Raw genomic sequence first — 13,310 nt, 5'->3', positions numbered from 1 at the left:
CAAATTCATCAGGGAATGTAGCTTACAGAGCTTGAAAAGAAAAGAAAAAACAACATCAACTCCTTATACCTCGATAATCCTGTATAACTTGTCAACTCAACATCAACTCCTCATACCTCGATAATCCTGTATAACTTGTCACCTCAACATCAACTCCTTATACCTCGATAATCCTGTATAACTTGTCTCTTCAACATCAACTCCTTATACCTCGATAATCCTGTATAACTTGTCTCTTCAACATCAACTCCTTATACCTCGATAATCCTGTATAACTTGTCTCTTCAACATCAACTCCTTATACCTCGATAATCCTGTATAACTTGTCTCTTCAACATCAACTCCTTATACCTCGATAATCCTGTATAACTTGTCAACTCAACATCAACTCCTTATACCTCGATAATCCTGTATTACTGTCTCTTCAACATCAACTCCTTAAACCTCGATAATCCTGTTCAACATCAACTCCTTATTAACTCGTTTTAATCCTGTGTAGCTTGTCTCCTCTTCAACATTCAAATCCTTATTACCTCGATAATCCTGTATAACCTTGTCTCAATCACACTCCTTATACCTCGATAATCCTGTATAACCTGTCTCAACATCAACTCCTTATACCTCGATAATCCTGTATAACTTGTCTCTTCAACATCAACTCCTTATACCTCGATAATCCTGTATTACTGTCTCTTCAACATCAACTCCTTATACCTCGATAATCCTGTATAACTGTCTCTTCAACATCAACTCCTTATCCCTCGATAATCCTGTATAACTTGTCTCTTCAACATCAACTCCTTATACCTCGATAATCTTGTATAACTTGTCTCTTCAACATCAACTCCTTATACCTCGATAATCCTGTATAACTTGTCTTCAACATCAACTCCTTATACCTCGATAATCCTGTATAACTGTCTCTTCAACATCAACTCCTTATACCTCGATAATCCTATATAACTTGTCTCTTCAACATCAACTCCTTATACCTCGATAATCCTGTATAACTGTCTCTTCAACATCAACTCCTTATACCTCGATAATCCTGTATAACTTGTCTCTTCAGCATCAACTCCTTATACCTCGATAATCCTGTATAACTAGTCTCTTCAACATCAACTCCTTCAACCTCGATAATCCTGTATAACTTGTCTCTTCAACATCAACTCCTTATACCTCGATAATCCTGTATAACTTGTCTCTTCAACATCAACTCCTTATACCTCGATAATCCTGTATAACTTGTCTCTTCAACATCAACTCCTTATACCTCGATAATCCTGTATTAACTTGTCTCTTCAACATCAACTCCTTCAACCTCGATAATCCTGTATAACTGTCTCTTCAACATCAACTCCTTATACCTCGATAATCCTGTATAACTTGTCTCTTCAACATCAACTCCTTATACCTCGATAATCCTGTATAACCTGTCTTCAACATCAACTCCTTATACCTCGATAATCCTGTATAACTTGTCTTCAACATCAACTCCTTATACCTCGATAATCCTGTATAACTGTCTCTTCAACATCAACTCCTTATACCTCGATAATCCTGTATAACTTGTCTCTTCAACATCAACTCCTTATACCTCGATAATCCTGTATAACTTGTCTCTTCAACATCAACTCCTTATACCTCGATAATCCTGTATAACTTGTCTCTTCAACATCAACTCCTTATACCTCGATAATCCTGTATAACTTGTCAACTCAACATCAACTCCTTATACCTCGATAATCCTGTTCAACTTGTCTCTTCAACATCACCTCCTTATACCTCGATAATCCTGTATACCTTGTCTCTTCAACATCAACTCCTCATACCTCGATATTCCTGTATAACTTGTCTCTTCAACATCAACTCCTTATCCCTCGATATTCCTGTATAACGTGTCTCCTCAACATCAACTCCTTATACCTCGATAATCCTGTATAACTTGTCTCTTCAACATCAACTCCTTATACCTCGATACTCCTGTATTACTGTCTCTTTAACAATACTTACAACGTTACCAGTTTGGAGAGCTTACAACTTACTGTATGATAAGCGTGATGTTTCACAACTGTTGATTTTCCTTTTCTAGGAAGTAACATACTATCTTCACCTATCTGTAATGTTGACATTTTTCAATCGATACGATTTCCTTGACTTTATCGATTTATAGTAAAAAATAATGTCGGTATTCTCCGTTGTTTTAGAACAAGACATTACAAAGATGTGACCTAGTCTACATGGCGGGCTTCACCGGTAAAGCACCGTGTCGCTTTTCAAATAAATTAAAACGTGACAGGCAGGGTACGATAAACGATACAGGAGAGTCAAAATTAATTTAACTGATCATACAGACTAGATATTTGCATACAATCAAATTCAGTGTTGCAGAAAAATATTGAATTGTTATAAAACAACAGATGAAGAAGCTATATTTCTTTCTTTTTTAGTTGCTGAATTTTACCTACCCTAATTTTGTTGCTTTTGATTATACTTTGGTAGTTTGTTTGGGTTCATTCCTGCTTTAGAGATATAATGTTATCGACATGCCTCCAAACAACAACAACAACCTTTTATAACAACAACGACAACATCCTTGTATAGCAACAACAACAACCTTTCATAACTACAGCAATCTTTTTGCCAAGATTTAAAAATGTATTAATTCATCTAAGGCGCACTCATGTACGCAACAAGAGGTCATAATTTACAATTAATGTATACCTCGGGTAGTTCTTTGTTCTAATGTTGTTTTAATAATGTATATCCGAGGTAATTCTTTGTTCTAATATTACTTGAGTAATATATATCTAAGGTAACTCTTTGTTTTAATGTTGTTTTGATAATGTATATCTGAGGTAAGTCTTTGTTTTAATGTTGTTTTAGTAATGTATATCTGAGGTAATTCTTTGTTTTAATGTTGTTTTAGTAATGTACATATATCAAAGGTAACTCTTTGTTTTAATGTTGTTTTAGTAATGTATATCTGAGGTAATTCTTTGTTTTAATGTTGTTTTAGTAATGTACATATATCTAAGGTAAGTCTTTGTTTTAATGTTGTTTTAGTAATGTATATCTAAGGTAAGTCTTTGTTTTAATGTTGTTTTAGTAATGTATATCTGAGGTAATTCTTTGTTTTAATGTTGTTTTAGTAATGTATATCTGAGGTAATTCTTTGTTCTAATGTTACTTGAGTAATATATATCTAAGGTAACTCTTTGTTTTAATGTTGTTTTAGTAATGTATATCTAAGGTAAGTCTTTGTTTTAATGTTGTTTTAGTAATGTATATCTCAGGTAATTCTTTGTTTTAATGTTGTGTTAGTAATGTATATCAAAGGTAACTCTTTGTTTTAATGTTACTGGAGTAATGTATATCTAAGGTAAGTCTTTGTTTTAATGTTGTTTTAGTAATGTATATCTAAGGTAAGTCTTTGTTTTAATGTTGTTTTAGTAATGTATATCTAAGGTAAGTCTTTGTTTTAATGTTGTTTTAGTAATGTATATCTGAGGTAATTCTTTGTTTTAATGTTGTTTTAGTAATGTATATCTCAGGTAACTCTTTGTTTTAATGTTGTTTTAGTAATGTATATCTCAGGTAATTCTTTGTTTTAATGTTGTTTTAGTAATGTATATCTCAGGTAATTCTTTGTTTTAATGTTGTTTTAGTAATGTATATCTCAGGTAATTCTTTGTTTTAATGTTGTTTTAGTAATGTATATCTGAGGTAATTCTTTGTTTTAATGTTGTTTTAGTAATGTATATCTCAGGTAACTCTTTGTTTTAATATTGTTTTAGTAATGTATATCTGAGGTAAGTCTTTGTTTTAATGTTGTTTTAGTAATGTATATCTGAGGTAATTCTTTGTTTTAATGTTGTTTTAGTAATGTATATCTGAGGTAATTCTTTGCTTTAATGTTGTTTTAGTAATGTATATCTGAGGTAAGTCTTTGTTTTAATGTTGTTTTAGTAATGTATATCTGAGGTAATTCTTTGTTTTAATGTTGTTTTAGTAATGTACATATATCAAAGGTAACTCTTTGTTTAAATGTTGTTTTAGTAATGTATATCTCAGGTAACTCTTTGTTTTAATGTTGTTTTAGTAATGTACATATATCAAAGGTAACTCTTTGTTTTAATGTTGTTTTAGTAATGTATATCTGAGGTAATTCTTTGTTTTAATGTTGTGTTAGTAATGTATATCAAAGGTAACTCTTTGTTCTAATGTTACTGGAGTAATGTATATCTGAGGTAAGTCTTTGTTTTAATGTTGTTTTAGTAATGTATATCTGAGGTAATTCTTTGTTTTAATGTTGTTTTAGTAATGTATATCTGAGGTAAGTCTTTGTTTTAATGTTGTTTTAGTAATGTATATCTGAGGTAATTCTTTGTTTTAATGTTGTTTTAGTAATGTACATATATCAAAGGTAACTCTTTGTTTTAATGTTGTTTTAGTAATGTATATCTCAGGTAACTCTTTGTTTTAATGTTGTTTTAGTAATGTACATATATCAAAGGTAACTCTTTGTTTTAATGTTGTTTTAGTAATGTATATCTGAGGTAACTCTTTGTTTTAATGTTGTTTTAGTAATGTATATCTGAGGTAAGTCTTTGTTTTAATGTTGTTTTAGTAATGTATATCTAAGGTAACTCTTTGTTTTAATGTTGTTTTAGTAATGTATATCTGAGGTAACTCTTTGTTTTAATGTTGTTTTAGTAATGTATATCTGAGGTAATTCTTTGTTCTAATGTTACTTGAGTAATGTATATCTAAGGTAAGTCTTTGTTTTAATGTTGTTTTAGTAATGTATATCTAAGGTAAGTCTTTGTTTTAATGTTGTTTTAGTAATGTATATCTGAGGTAAGTCTTTGTTTTAATGTTGTTTTAGTAATGTATATCTCAGGTAATTCTTTGTTTTATGTTGTTTTAGTAATGTATATCTGAGGTAAGTCTTTGTTTTAATGTTGTTTTAGTAATGTATATCTAAGGTAAATCATTGTTCTAATGCTGTTTTAGTAATTTATAACTAATGCAATTCTTTGTTCTTATGATGTTTTGTATGTTTAGTAATGCCTCTAATTTTTCCAAAGTATTGCTCACGTTTGACAAAACTTTAACATTGCATATAAGTAAAAGGGCCTGGTATTTTGTTGATATTAGGATAGTTACTGTAATAATTAGGAATACATTTTTGTCTACTATGTAAATTGTTTAACAGTTACATGTTCGCATTTGAAATTATTATGACATTCATCGCCAATTTCACCAGAACAAAGCTTGCAAGTTCTATTTTCTTTTAGAATCCTTATCTATCTTTCTGTTTCTATTGGTAAATGCATTTTAACGTTCTAAACTTAACTATAGCTTGTCTTTCTATTGACTTTAGCTTTAAAGGGATTTTTTTATGTTAAAAATTGTTTTGAAAATAGAATAGGTACGTCCTCTGGAGGAACTCTTTATATCGTTAAACCATATTAATAGACTGATCTTGCAATCTTTGACAATAATATTCAAATTTCTATTAAATCTACATATGTCTTGAAAATCCCAAGTGAAATTTAAGCTAGTTTCTGTAAATATATCATTAGCATTCTTTATCCATTTGACTTCCGTTGTTCCATTTATTTGAAAATTAAACTTTAAGCTATACATATTACAGGACAGATTATTACACGTTTTCAATTTATACTCAATATAAAGGGAATCTCTCGATCGATTTTTTGGCTTTAAAATAACCCCCGTTGTAACTTATTAAGACACCGAGATATGAAAATGATTCTATTCTAGTATCTAAATCTCTTCATTAAATGTTTTGAATAGATGTTATACTCAATATTTTCTTTTTGAAAATAAAACCAGTTTGGCCTTATTGGTGTTTACATCAAACTTCCGATTATCTTAATATATTTCAAATGCATTAGAGCAGATTGAAGTCTTTCTGTCGATTCAGATATAATAATGGTATCATCTGCATAGACATCTTTAAATACATTCATAAATGCTTTCACTCAAATGTTGTACTGATTGTAAACAGTTAACTTTTTTTTGTAAGAAATTCTTCAAAATCATTTCAGATATATTATTTCCATTTTTAGCATTATATTCGCATATAAATTACAAATAGCATTTTCCCCGTTATATAATTTGGATGATACTAAACTTATTATCCTGTAATTATCTAAATCATTTGGATCCCATTTGCCTTTATATATGAGTTTAATAGCACCTATATTCCAAGAATCAAGAATCCCTGTAGCCTATTAAATACAATATTGAATAACTTTATAATAATAATAATATGGCTTAAATAATTCAACTGTGTTTTTTTTTCTCGAATATTCATTCAGTATTCCATCTAATCCTAAGCCTTATTCTAACGCTCGTACTATCGCAAATATCACTTTACTTATTTCTAAATCCTTAATTTCCCCATTCAAAAGTATAAGGTCGTTGTCAAAACATTCATCAGAGTTACCTCCCTTATTTAGATATAGTTTACATAATTCATCGATATTTTGATCTAATTTCTGTCCCATGCAAGTACCATCAATTTTATTAAGAATGTCCCAGAATGTTTTTGGTTAATTTGTCTCGGCCCCGTTTTCATATTTTTAAGTGTAACTCTGTTTGTTTTCTATATTGACTTTTGGCCCTATCAAAATCTTATCTCTTAATATGGCATTATTATGATATACCCCGTATGCTAGTTACTCAACCAGGCCTTTAACATCATTGATGGTTACAGTCGCATTATGATATTGTACAACCATGTTATGGGTTTAAAGAAATTTAGAGTCCGGATTAGTTGAATGATTTTGGATCAGTCTGTCTTAAACATCCATTCCTGAAAAAAATATTTCAGTTAAAAAGCAAGATTTTGTACCTGTACACAATCTACATTTAACCAAATGATGATATCGAAAGCTTATTAGAACAGGTTACAGAGAATGTGAATTCCTTTCACCTTTGGGTATACTGTATATCTTTAAATATAAAAAAAAAAACTAATTGACCATGTCGATCGGATGTGCTCTGCAGAACATGAAATCGGGGAAACTAGAGACCATTCAACATCAACCGTTTTCCACGATCTTTACTTACAACGTAACCAACAAGAATAGATTACAAATAAGCTATATGATTTCAAGTTCCAATAGTTATATTTCCATTTTTTAGATAGTAATATCCCTGCATCAATCTCCTATGGTGTTTACATGACCAATTTAACTTGATATTCAAGGAACTATTCCCATTATCACCATTCCTTGTCAGATTACGGCTACTGAAGGGAAAACAAACGATAAAGGGCTTCAAAAGATGCAGGATGTTGAAGACCACGGGGTAGTATTTTGGTCGAAATCATGGTGTCGTTGAAAAAAAAAATTCCTTGCCCGATATGACATCAGATATGTTTGATGGTTGTTTTATGCCTTTGAAAGGTTCGTTGTCTCCATCCTAGTTCTCATATTGAAGATGTTAGATAACCCGGATGTGATTTAGATTTGCTTGTAGGGATGCTTACCCCCCGTAACACCTGATCATAGTATAACTTTTCAATGGTCTCCATGAAAATCTATATTTCGTTCGCGTTTTGCTCTCGTTTTGACAATTCATAATTACATTTTCATTTTCATGTCAGTATTCATTGTTTTACTAGTCATTTGTTGTAAATATGGATTTGTATTTTTGTCCCGTCGTTAACAAAATAAACTGTGTGGTTAATACACGGAATATCACTTGCAAATCAGATTATATCAGCTCTTATACGCATTGTGTTGTTTATATATGATGTAACTTTTATTAATCATTTGATCGTTTGAATTTTTTTCAATTTTACTGAAGTTTTCACAATTGCATAACTTGCTGCTAGACTAAGTTAATTACTGTACATCAATACAGATAATATAATAGGCCTACTTATGGCAGTTTATATATGTGAGATACTGAAACATCTATGTACGATGACATTCCGAGCGAAAATCGAGAATGTGACTGTGCTTACATATAACTGGTATTGACGTGTTTTCCTTTTTCAGCGACCCATTTGACAATATCCCGGTTAAAACATGACAAAATAATTTTTGTTCATAAATGACTTCTAAACAGATTGAATTTAAACAGCTTCACCTGTTTGGACATTTTGGAAGAAGTAAACAAAATGTGTCTTTCTGACATTTAGCTATCATTTGTATCTGTCTTCATAAATGTTAATTATTATATCATTAGTATATTGGTATACAATATGCATACTATAACTAATATACTATTGTTTGTTTATATAACCATAAACATGCCTTGTTAATAACACGAGGGAGCATTAGGTCATGCAGTGTAATTACCTGAAAACATCAGCAGGTGGCGCGTATTTTGCAAATTAACAAGTATGTGTGACTATATGTTGATTATCAGGTGAATTATGTTAACTTACCGCATTGTGGGGAATACTATCCCATATATTGAAGCGATGTTTGTAGCCCAATTTTTATTCCATTATTGCTTAGCAGTTGCCAATTGAAATTTACAATGAAAATAAAGCAAAGAAATATTCATGTGAAAATATTTTAATTACATTTCAAACATTTGCGTTAAAATTTCGAATAGGTAAAATACAACGTCTTAATGCCTAGACTTAATTTAAACATTAATGAATTAATGTACAATAACAAAGTAATACAATGTTCATTACAAACAATTTTTGTGACTCTTGGTTTAAAACCATATGGACGGATTAAAGTAATACTTCAACGAGTGGGCGAACAGTGTCTAGAGTTGTCTACCTTTAGTAAATACATCATACCTTTTACTTATGACCATGTTGTAGACAATTTTGACTTTTATAAACCTATTTACAAACATACTGGTGACAATAAAGAGACCAATGAGGCTGAATGCTGATACAAGTCCTTAGACTGTACAGCAGAATTAGGTTACTAGTAGTCATTTTTTTAATTATCAGTAATTATCATCGTGTTCAGCATAAGAATTTGATAAGAACATAACTACGCGAATAAATATCGAAAAAAGTAAGACCGGGATATAGCAAAATAGACCGTACGTTCCCTTAAAAATTTAATCTATTTGAAATATAAATTAACTGAAATAAGCATAATAATTTTGAAATGTTTACACATGTACTTTCCAGCTAATGCTGTCACAAGTCTCGTTTGTGTATAAACGTTATCACAATTAAATAAAGTCCATGTCACAGTATCACAGACGCTTGATAACATCTCTGTATTCCAGCCACTTGTCAACATACTAGTGACCACGACGCTTGTAAACATCTTAGTAACCAAGCCCGACCTGTCTGGCCTTCAGGCGAAAACGGGATGCCACTGAAAGAAACAAATATAATAAGCTTTAAACATCAAATAACTCACATGGTCACATTATTTAGACAATTGTTTCTTATTTTGTTTGAATTAAAGAAAACCTGACACGCAATTTAAGTATCAAACATTTGCAGGGTTTTTATGGAAAACGCGGAACAGAAACATGACGTGTAACCGTTTACTTAATTTTAGTCATGACTTTGGTATACTTTAATTAAGAAATACAAATTTACAGAACTAATTATGCTAGTTTTCATAATTGATTTTAACAATATAATGACACGTGTATCAGCGTGCATCACTAGTACATGATTACACGATCTTTTAATTCTTGGAATCAATTCAACAAAACACACTCTGTATAACGGAGTGACATGCAAAATCAAAGCATCATTCTGCGATATTTCTCTGGTAGTTACCAAGCGACAGGTGGTTATAAAGACTTACGATATATATGCTTGCACTTTCTTTTAAAACATGCCACACACTTATATAAGTAACATCTGTCATAATTTTAAGCAACATCACAATAACGATAAGTAACAATCAGTAACATTCAGTACATTCAGTAACATTCAGTATATTTAGTAACATAATACATTCAGTAACATTCAGTATATTCAGTAACATAAAACATTCAGTAACGTTCGGTAAAATACACTCAGTAGCATGCTTGCGTCTATGCCATGCTATCATATATCCTGTGAGAACAAGTTGTTCACACGTCATAAACCAAGCTAAAACAATAATATTCATTAAACACACATTAACAGTCTGTGCACAAACACGTGGGTCGTAGGTTAGGATAAGCACACATCAAATTTCCTTTTTATTTTTTCAAATACCGCTGAAAATGTAGGATATAGTTGTAAGTATCACACCCATGTGGGGGCGGGGATTAACGCTTCCCCCGGGACACCAAGCCAACGCCCGTTAGCCCCGAAGGACTTCCTCAATCCAACTGAAAGTTAATATGCATAACACGAGGATGAGTACGTGTGTATATATATATATAAACTGTGCTAATTAAGGTGAGGTATGTCTGGTAAGTGTATGGATACATTTTAATTTGTATTTGAGTTCTCCTACATCAATTATTTGTTGTAGCATTCCTTTAGCATTGTGTATCATTCGACACGCGCTTGAACTCGTTATGAACTTTGCTCGTGAAACATTGATAATCCATGGAGTATGTATTGTTCGTGTAAAGCAGATGGGTGGGACGTCCAAATGTAAGGCACTGCGTATCTGTTACAGGGGCATTGTAAAATTGATAAAAATCAGAACAATGCAAGAACCTAAACTAAACTTAACGATATCGGTAAATAAAGGGAAAACTCACAGTCGAGGGCTCAGAGCCCTGGCATCTCTCAAATGGCAAAATAAAAGAAAACCTTTGTTCATAAAAATCAGTTCACTGTTGATAGAGGTAGGTAAACAGAGACAAAGCGACCAATCACCAATGTAAAGCTAGCGAGAATCATTGCTAGTATGATTAATGTAAATGACATGACATACACGAATTCCCTGTAAGGACACATGACACAAAATTGATTACCATAACAGTTATAAGTAAACTGGTAATGATTAAACACTACATACTATACTGAAGTAATTAATGATACATGTAAAGACACAACCTCAGAGACATAAAACTGACGGAGTTACCGATATTTGTTTGGCGTTGACTAAACTGTCCCACAATGTTTCATCGTGATCGTGACCTAGATCTCCTGTAATATATGTATATCAATATCGTTATAATGACCAAAATGAATATTGAGAACTAGGCTTATGGCAGATGAAAATGACGACATCTTGAAATTCTTCTAAAACGGATGAGAACGACGTCGCTTTTGTGACGTAAGCCTTTTAAAACGGATGAGAACGACGTCGCCTTTGTGAGGTATGCCTTTTAAAACGGATGGGAACAACGTCATTGTGATCTCTAACCACTTATAATATGGAAGTGATGTAATTATGACTAAAGCTTAAATATCAGCACGAATATTCTATAGCGTGTGTTTGAATTAGGACTCATATGACTTGTAAAAACGTCAATCTAAAACTCATTTCACGTGCAGAAACGTATGCTACAGATATATCAGTATTGAGACCTAGACGTATTATATGTCGATGCCAGTTTATTCTTCTTGAATGTTTGCGACATTCATGATATAATCATTAAGCATTATTGCACTGCCATCTTTTCTCGTATTACACAAACTATTCCAGAGTGGTCGTATCTTATCCAAAGTTGAGGTGACCATGCTTTATGTGAATTACCTACTGAAAGGCTGTGCTACCTGTCATAAACGTTATAACGGATCTTTCATGGGTCTTAACTGGGAATATTTTGTGAAATATGAAGATGATGCTAATTTTTGGAAAGTAATTATGCATACCTGGACGGTTACAGATTATGCTCATGTTGTTTTCAGAATTTAGTTGCATTTGTAGATGGCTATTGAAGAAGTTTTTTTTCGCGCAGATTTGGACTTAATTAACCTAATAATAGGTTTTAAAAAATTATCTCTAATTTATTTGTTTAATTTTTTTTTCAATAACCCTAAAGCAATATTAAAACTTCATATGAATACCTTATTTACGTATCGTCAAATTAGTAAATGATGCACAAAAAGAAGACTGTATGTGCGGATAGGGTAGAAATGGTAGGTATACCTAGGTTCTAGACGAGGCTGTAAAAGACAAACATTCACAGATGAGCAGAAATTACATTTTCAAGGCAGGGCTAAAAAGAAAATTATACACGGCTGACCAGAAATTGTTTATGTTTTTGGCGGGGCTAACAGAAAAATATTCAGAGATGACCAGAAATATTGTAGTATATGTTATATTCGCTACTGTAAACGAATAGTCTCAAAGCAGAAGCAGAAGACCCATCACACCAATATATGTCTTTGCATCAGTTGAAGATTCCTGTCATCATTATATCTGACGGATGATATTGTTATCCAGAGAGAGAGAGACAGAGAATAGGGGAGAGTACATATGATAAATACATATTGTGAGTATTAAGCTTATAAAATATTTATAAAAAAAATTCTCGCTTCCTTTTTACCTTCACTTTTTCATCACGCCTTTACTATGCCAGGAAAATAGTTTACTGCCAATAATAATCATATATAAATACACAATATGAAGAAAGGGGACAAAATGTATTTTTACACATCTATAGGGAGTTCCATGTTATGATGTAATATAACTATCAAAAGTCACAATATGTCATTAATTTATTTCCTAAAGGCTTACATTTGTTTTCCTGTCTTTACCATCATATAGTGAACCTGTTGTTGTAACTTGCATTTAAGATTCCTGCCGTTTCTACCTAATATTTGTATAGCCTAAATCATGAAAAATGTTTTTCTAGACAGAGTACAGTTGCAAACAATATTTATTATAATTGTTCTCTATATGAAACTTTAGGTAAAAGAATATACTTAATAAAGTTTTGTGAAGAAAACAAAACGAATGCATATGTGCATTAGAAAAAAAGTCTGGTGTCTTTCAGAAAAGAAGTGAAGTTTCTGTCTAATACTTACGGTCTATTGGCTTTTGTTCTTGGTACCAATATTTGAATCCATTCTTGGCTTTTTTATTAAACATGGTATCCTTGGAATATTTTCGACCTGGTGATGGAGCTCGACCTAACGTCATGGGCTGACAGTACCGTGGTAACATCGACGGGCTTTCCTGTATCGGCTGTGTTAACACATTATCCACCTGCTTGACGGTCCCTGAACAGAGGCGAAAAGTCGTAAAGTATTCCAAGGAATTGAAAATTAATACAAACATAAGTGATGTGTATAATCTTTTGGTCATTTACTTACCCTGTCTGACTAGCTTGGAGATTCACTTTCTTACTATGTCTGGATAGCCTAGATATTGTTTTCTTTCTATGTCTGGATAGCCTAGATATTGTTTTCTTTCTATGTCTGGATAGCCTAGATATTGTTT

General features: G+C 31.9%; 1 protein-coding gene across 12 annotated transcripts in view; it reads right to left on the bottom strand.

Annotated features, from left to right (window-relative positions):
* Positions 1 to 8,545: 8,545 nt before the first annotated feature.
* Positions 8,546 to 13,310, bottom strand: part of LOC117323851 — a 32,574-nt gene continuing 27,809 nt past the window's right edge. For 9 of the 12 annotated variants that reach the window (XM_033879350.1, XM_033879349.1, XM_033879351.1 and 6 more), the window contains 2 exons: positions 12,896 to 13,090; positions 8,546 to 9,335 (listed from right to left, as the gene is read on the bottom strand). In XM_033879350.1, the coding sequence (XP_033735241.1) occupies positions 9,286 to 9,335; positions 12,896 to 13,090 (245 nt within the window). In that variant the 3' untranslated portion in view covers positions 8,546 to 9,285. Of the gene's footprint in view, positions 9,336 to 12,014; positions 12,032 to 12,414; positions 12,460 to 12,895; positions 13,091 to 13,310 lie in introns of all 12 variants that reach the window. The other 3 variants (XM_033879342.1, XM_033879345.1, XM_033879341.1) reach the window with 3 other exon arrangements.

Source organism: Pecten maximus, chromosome 3 (genome assembly GCF_902652985.1).
Source record: "Pecten maximus chromosome 3, xPecMax1.1, whole genome shotgun sequence".
NCBI lineage: Eukaryota > Metazoa > Mollusca > Bivalvia > Pectinida > Pectinidae > Pecten > Pecten maximus.
The sequence above is the reverse complement of the archived record's forward strand: the minus strand, read 5'-3'. Positions and strand labels throughout refer to the sequence as shown.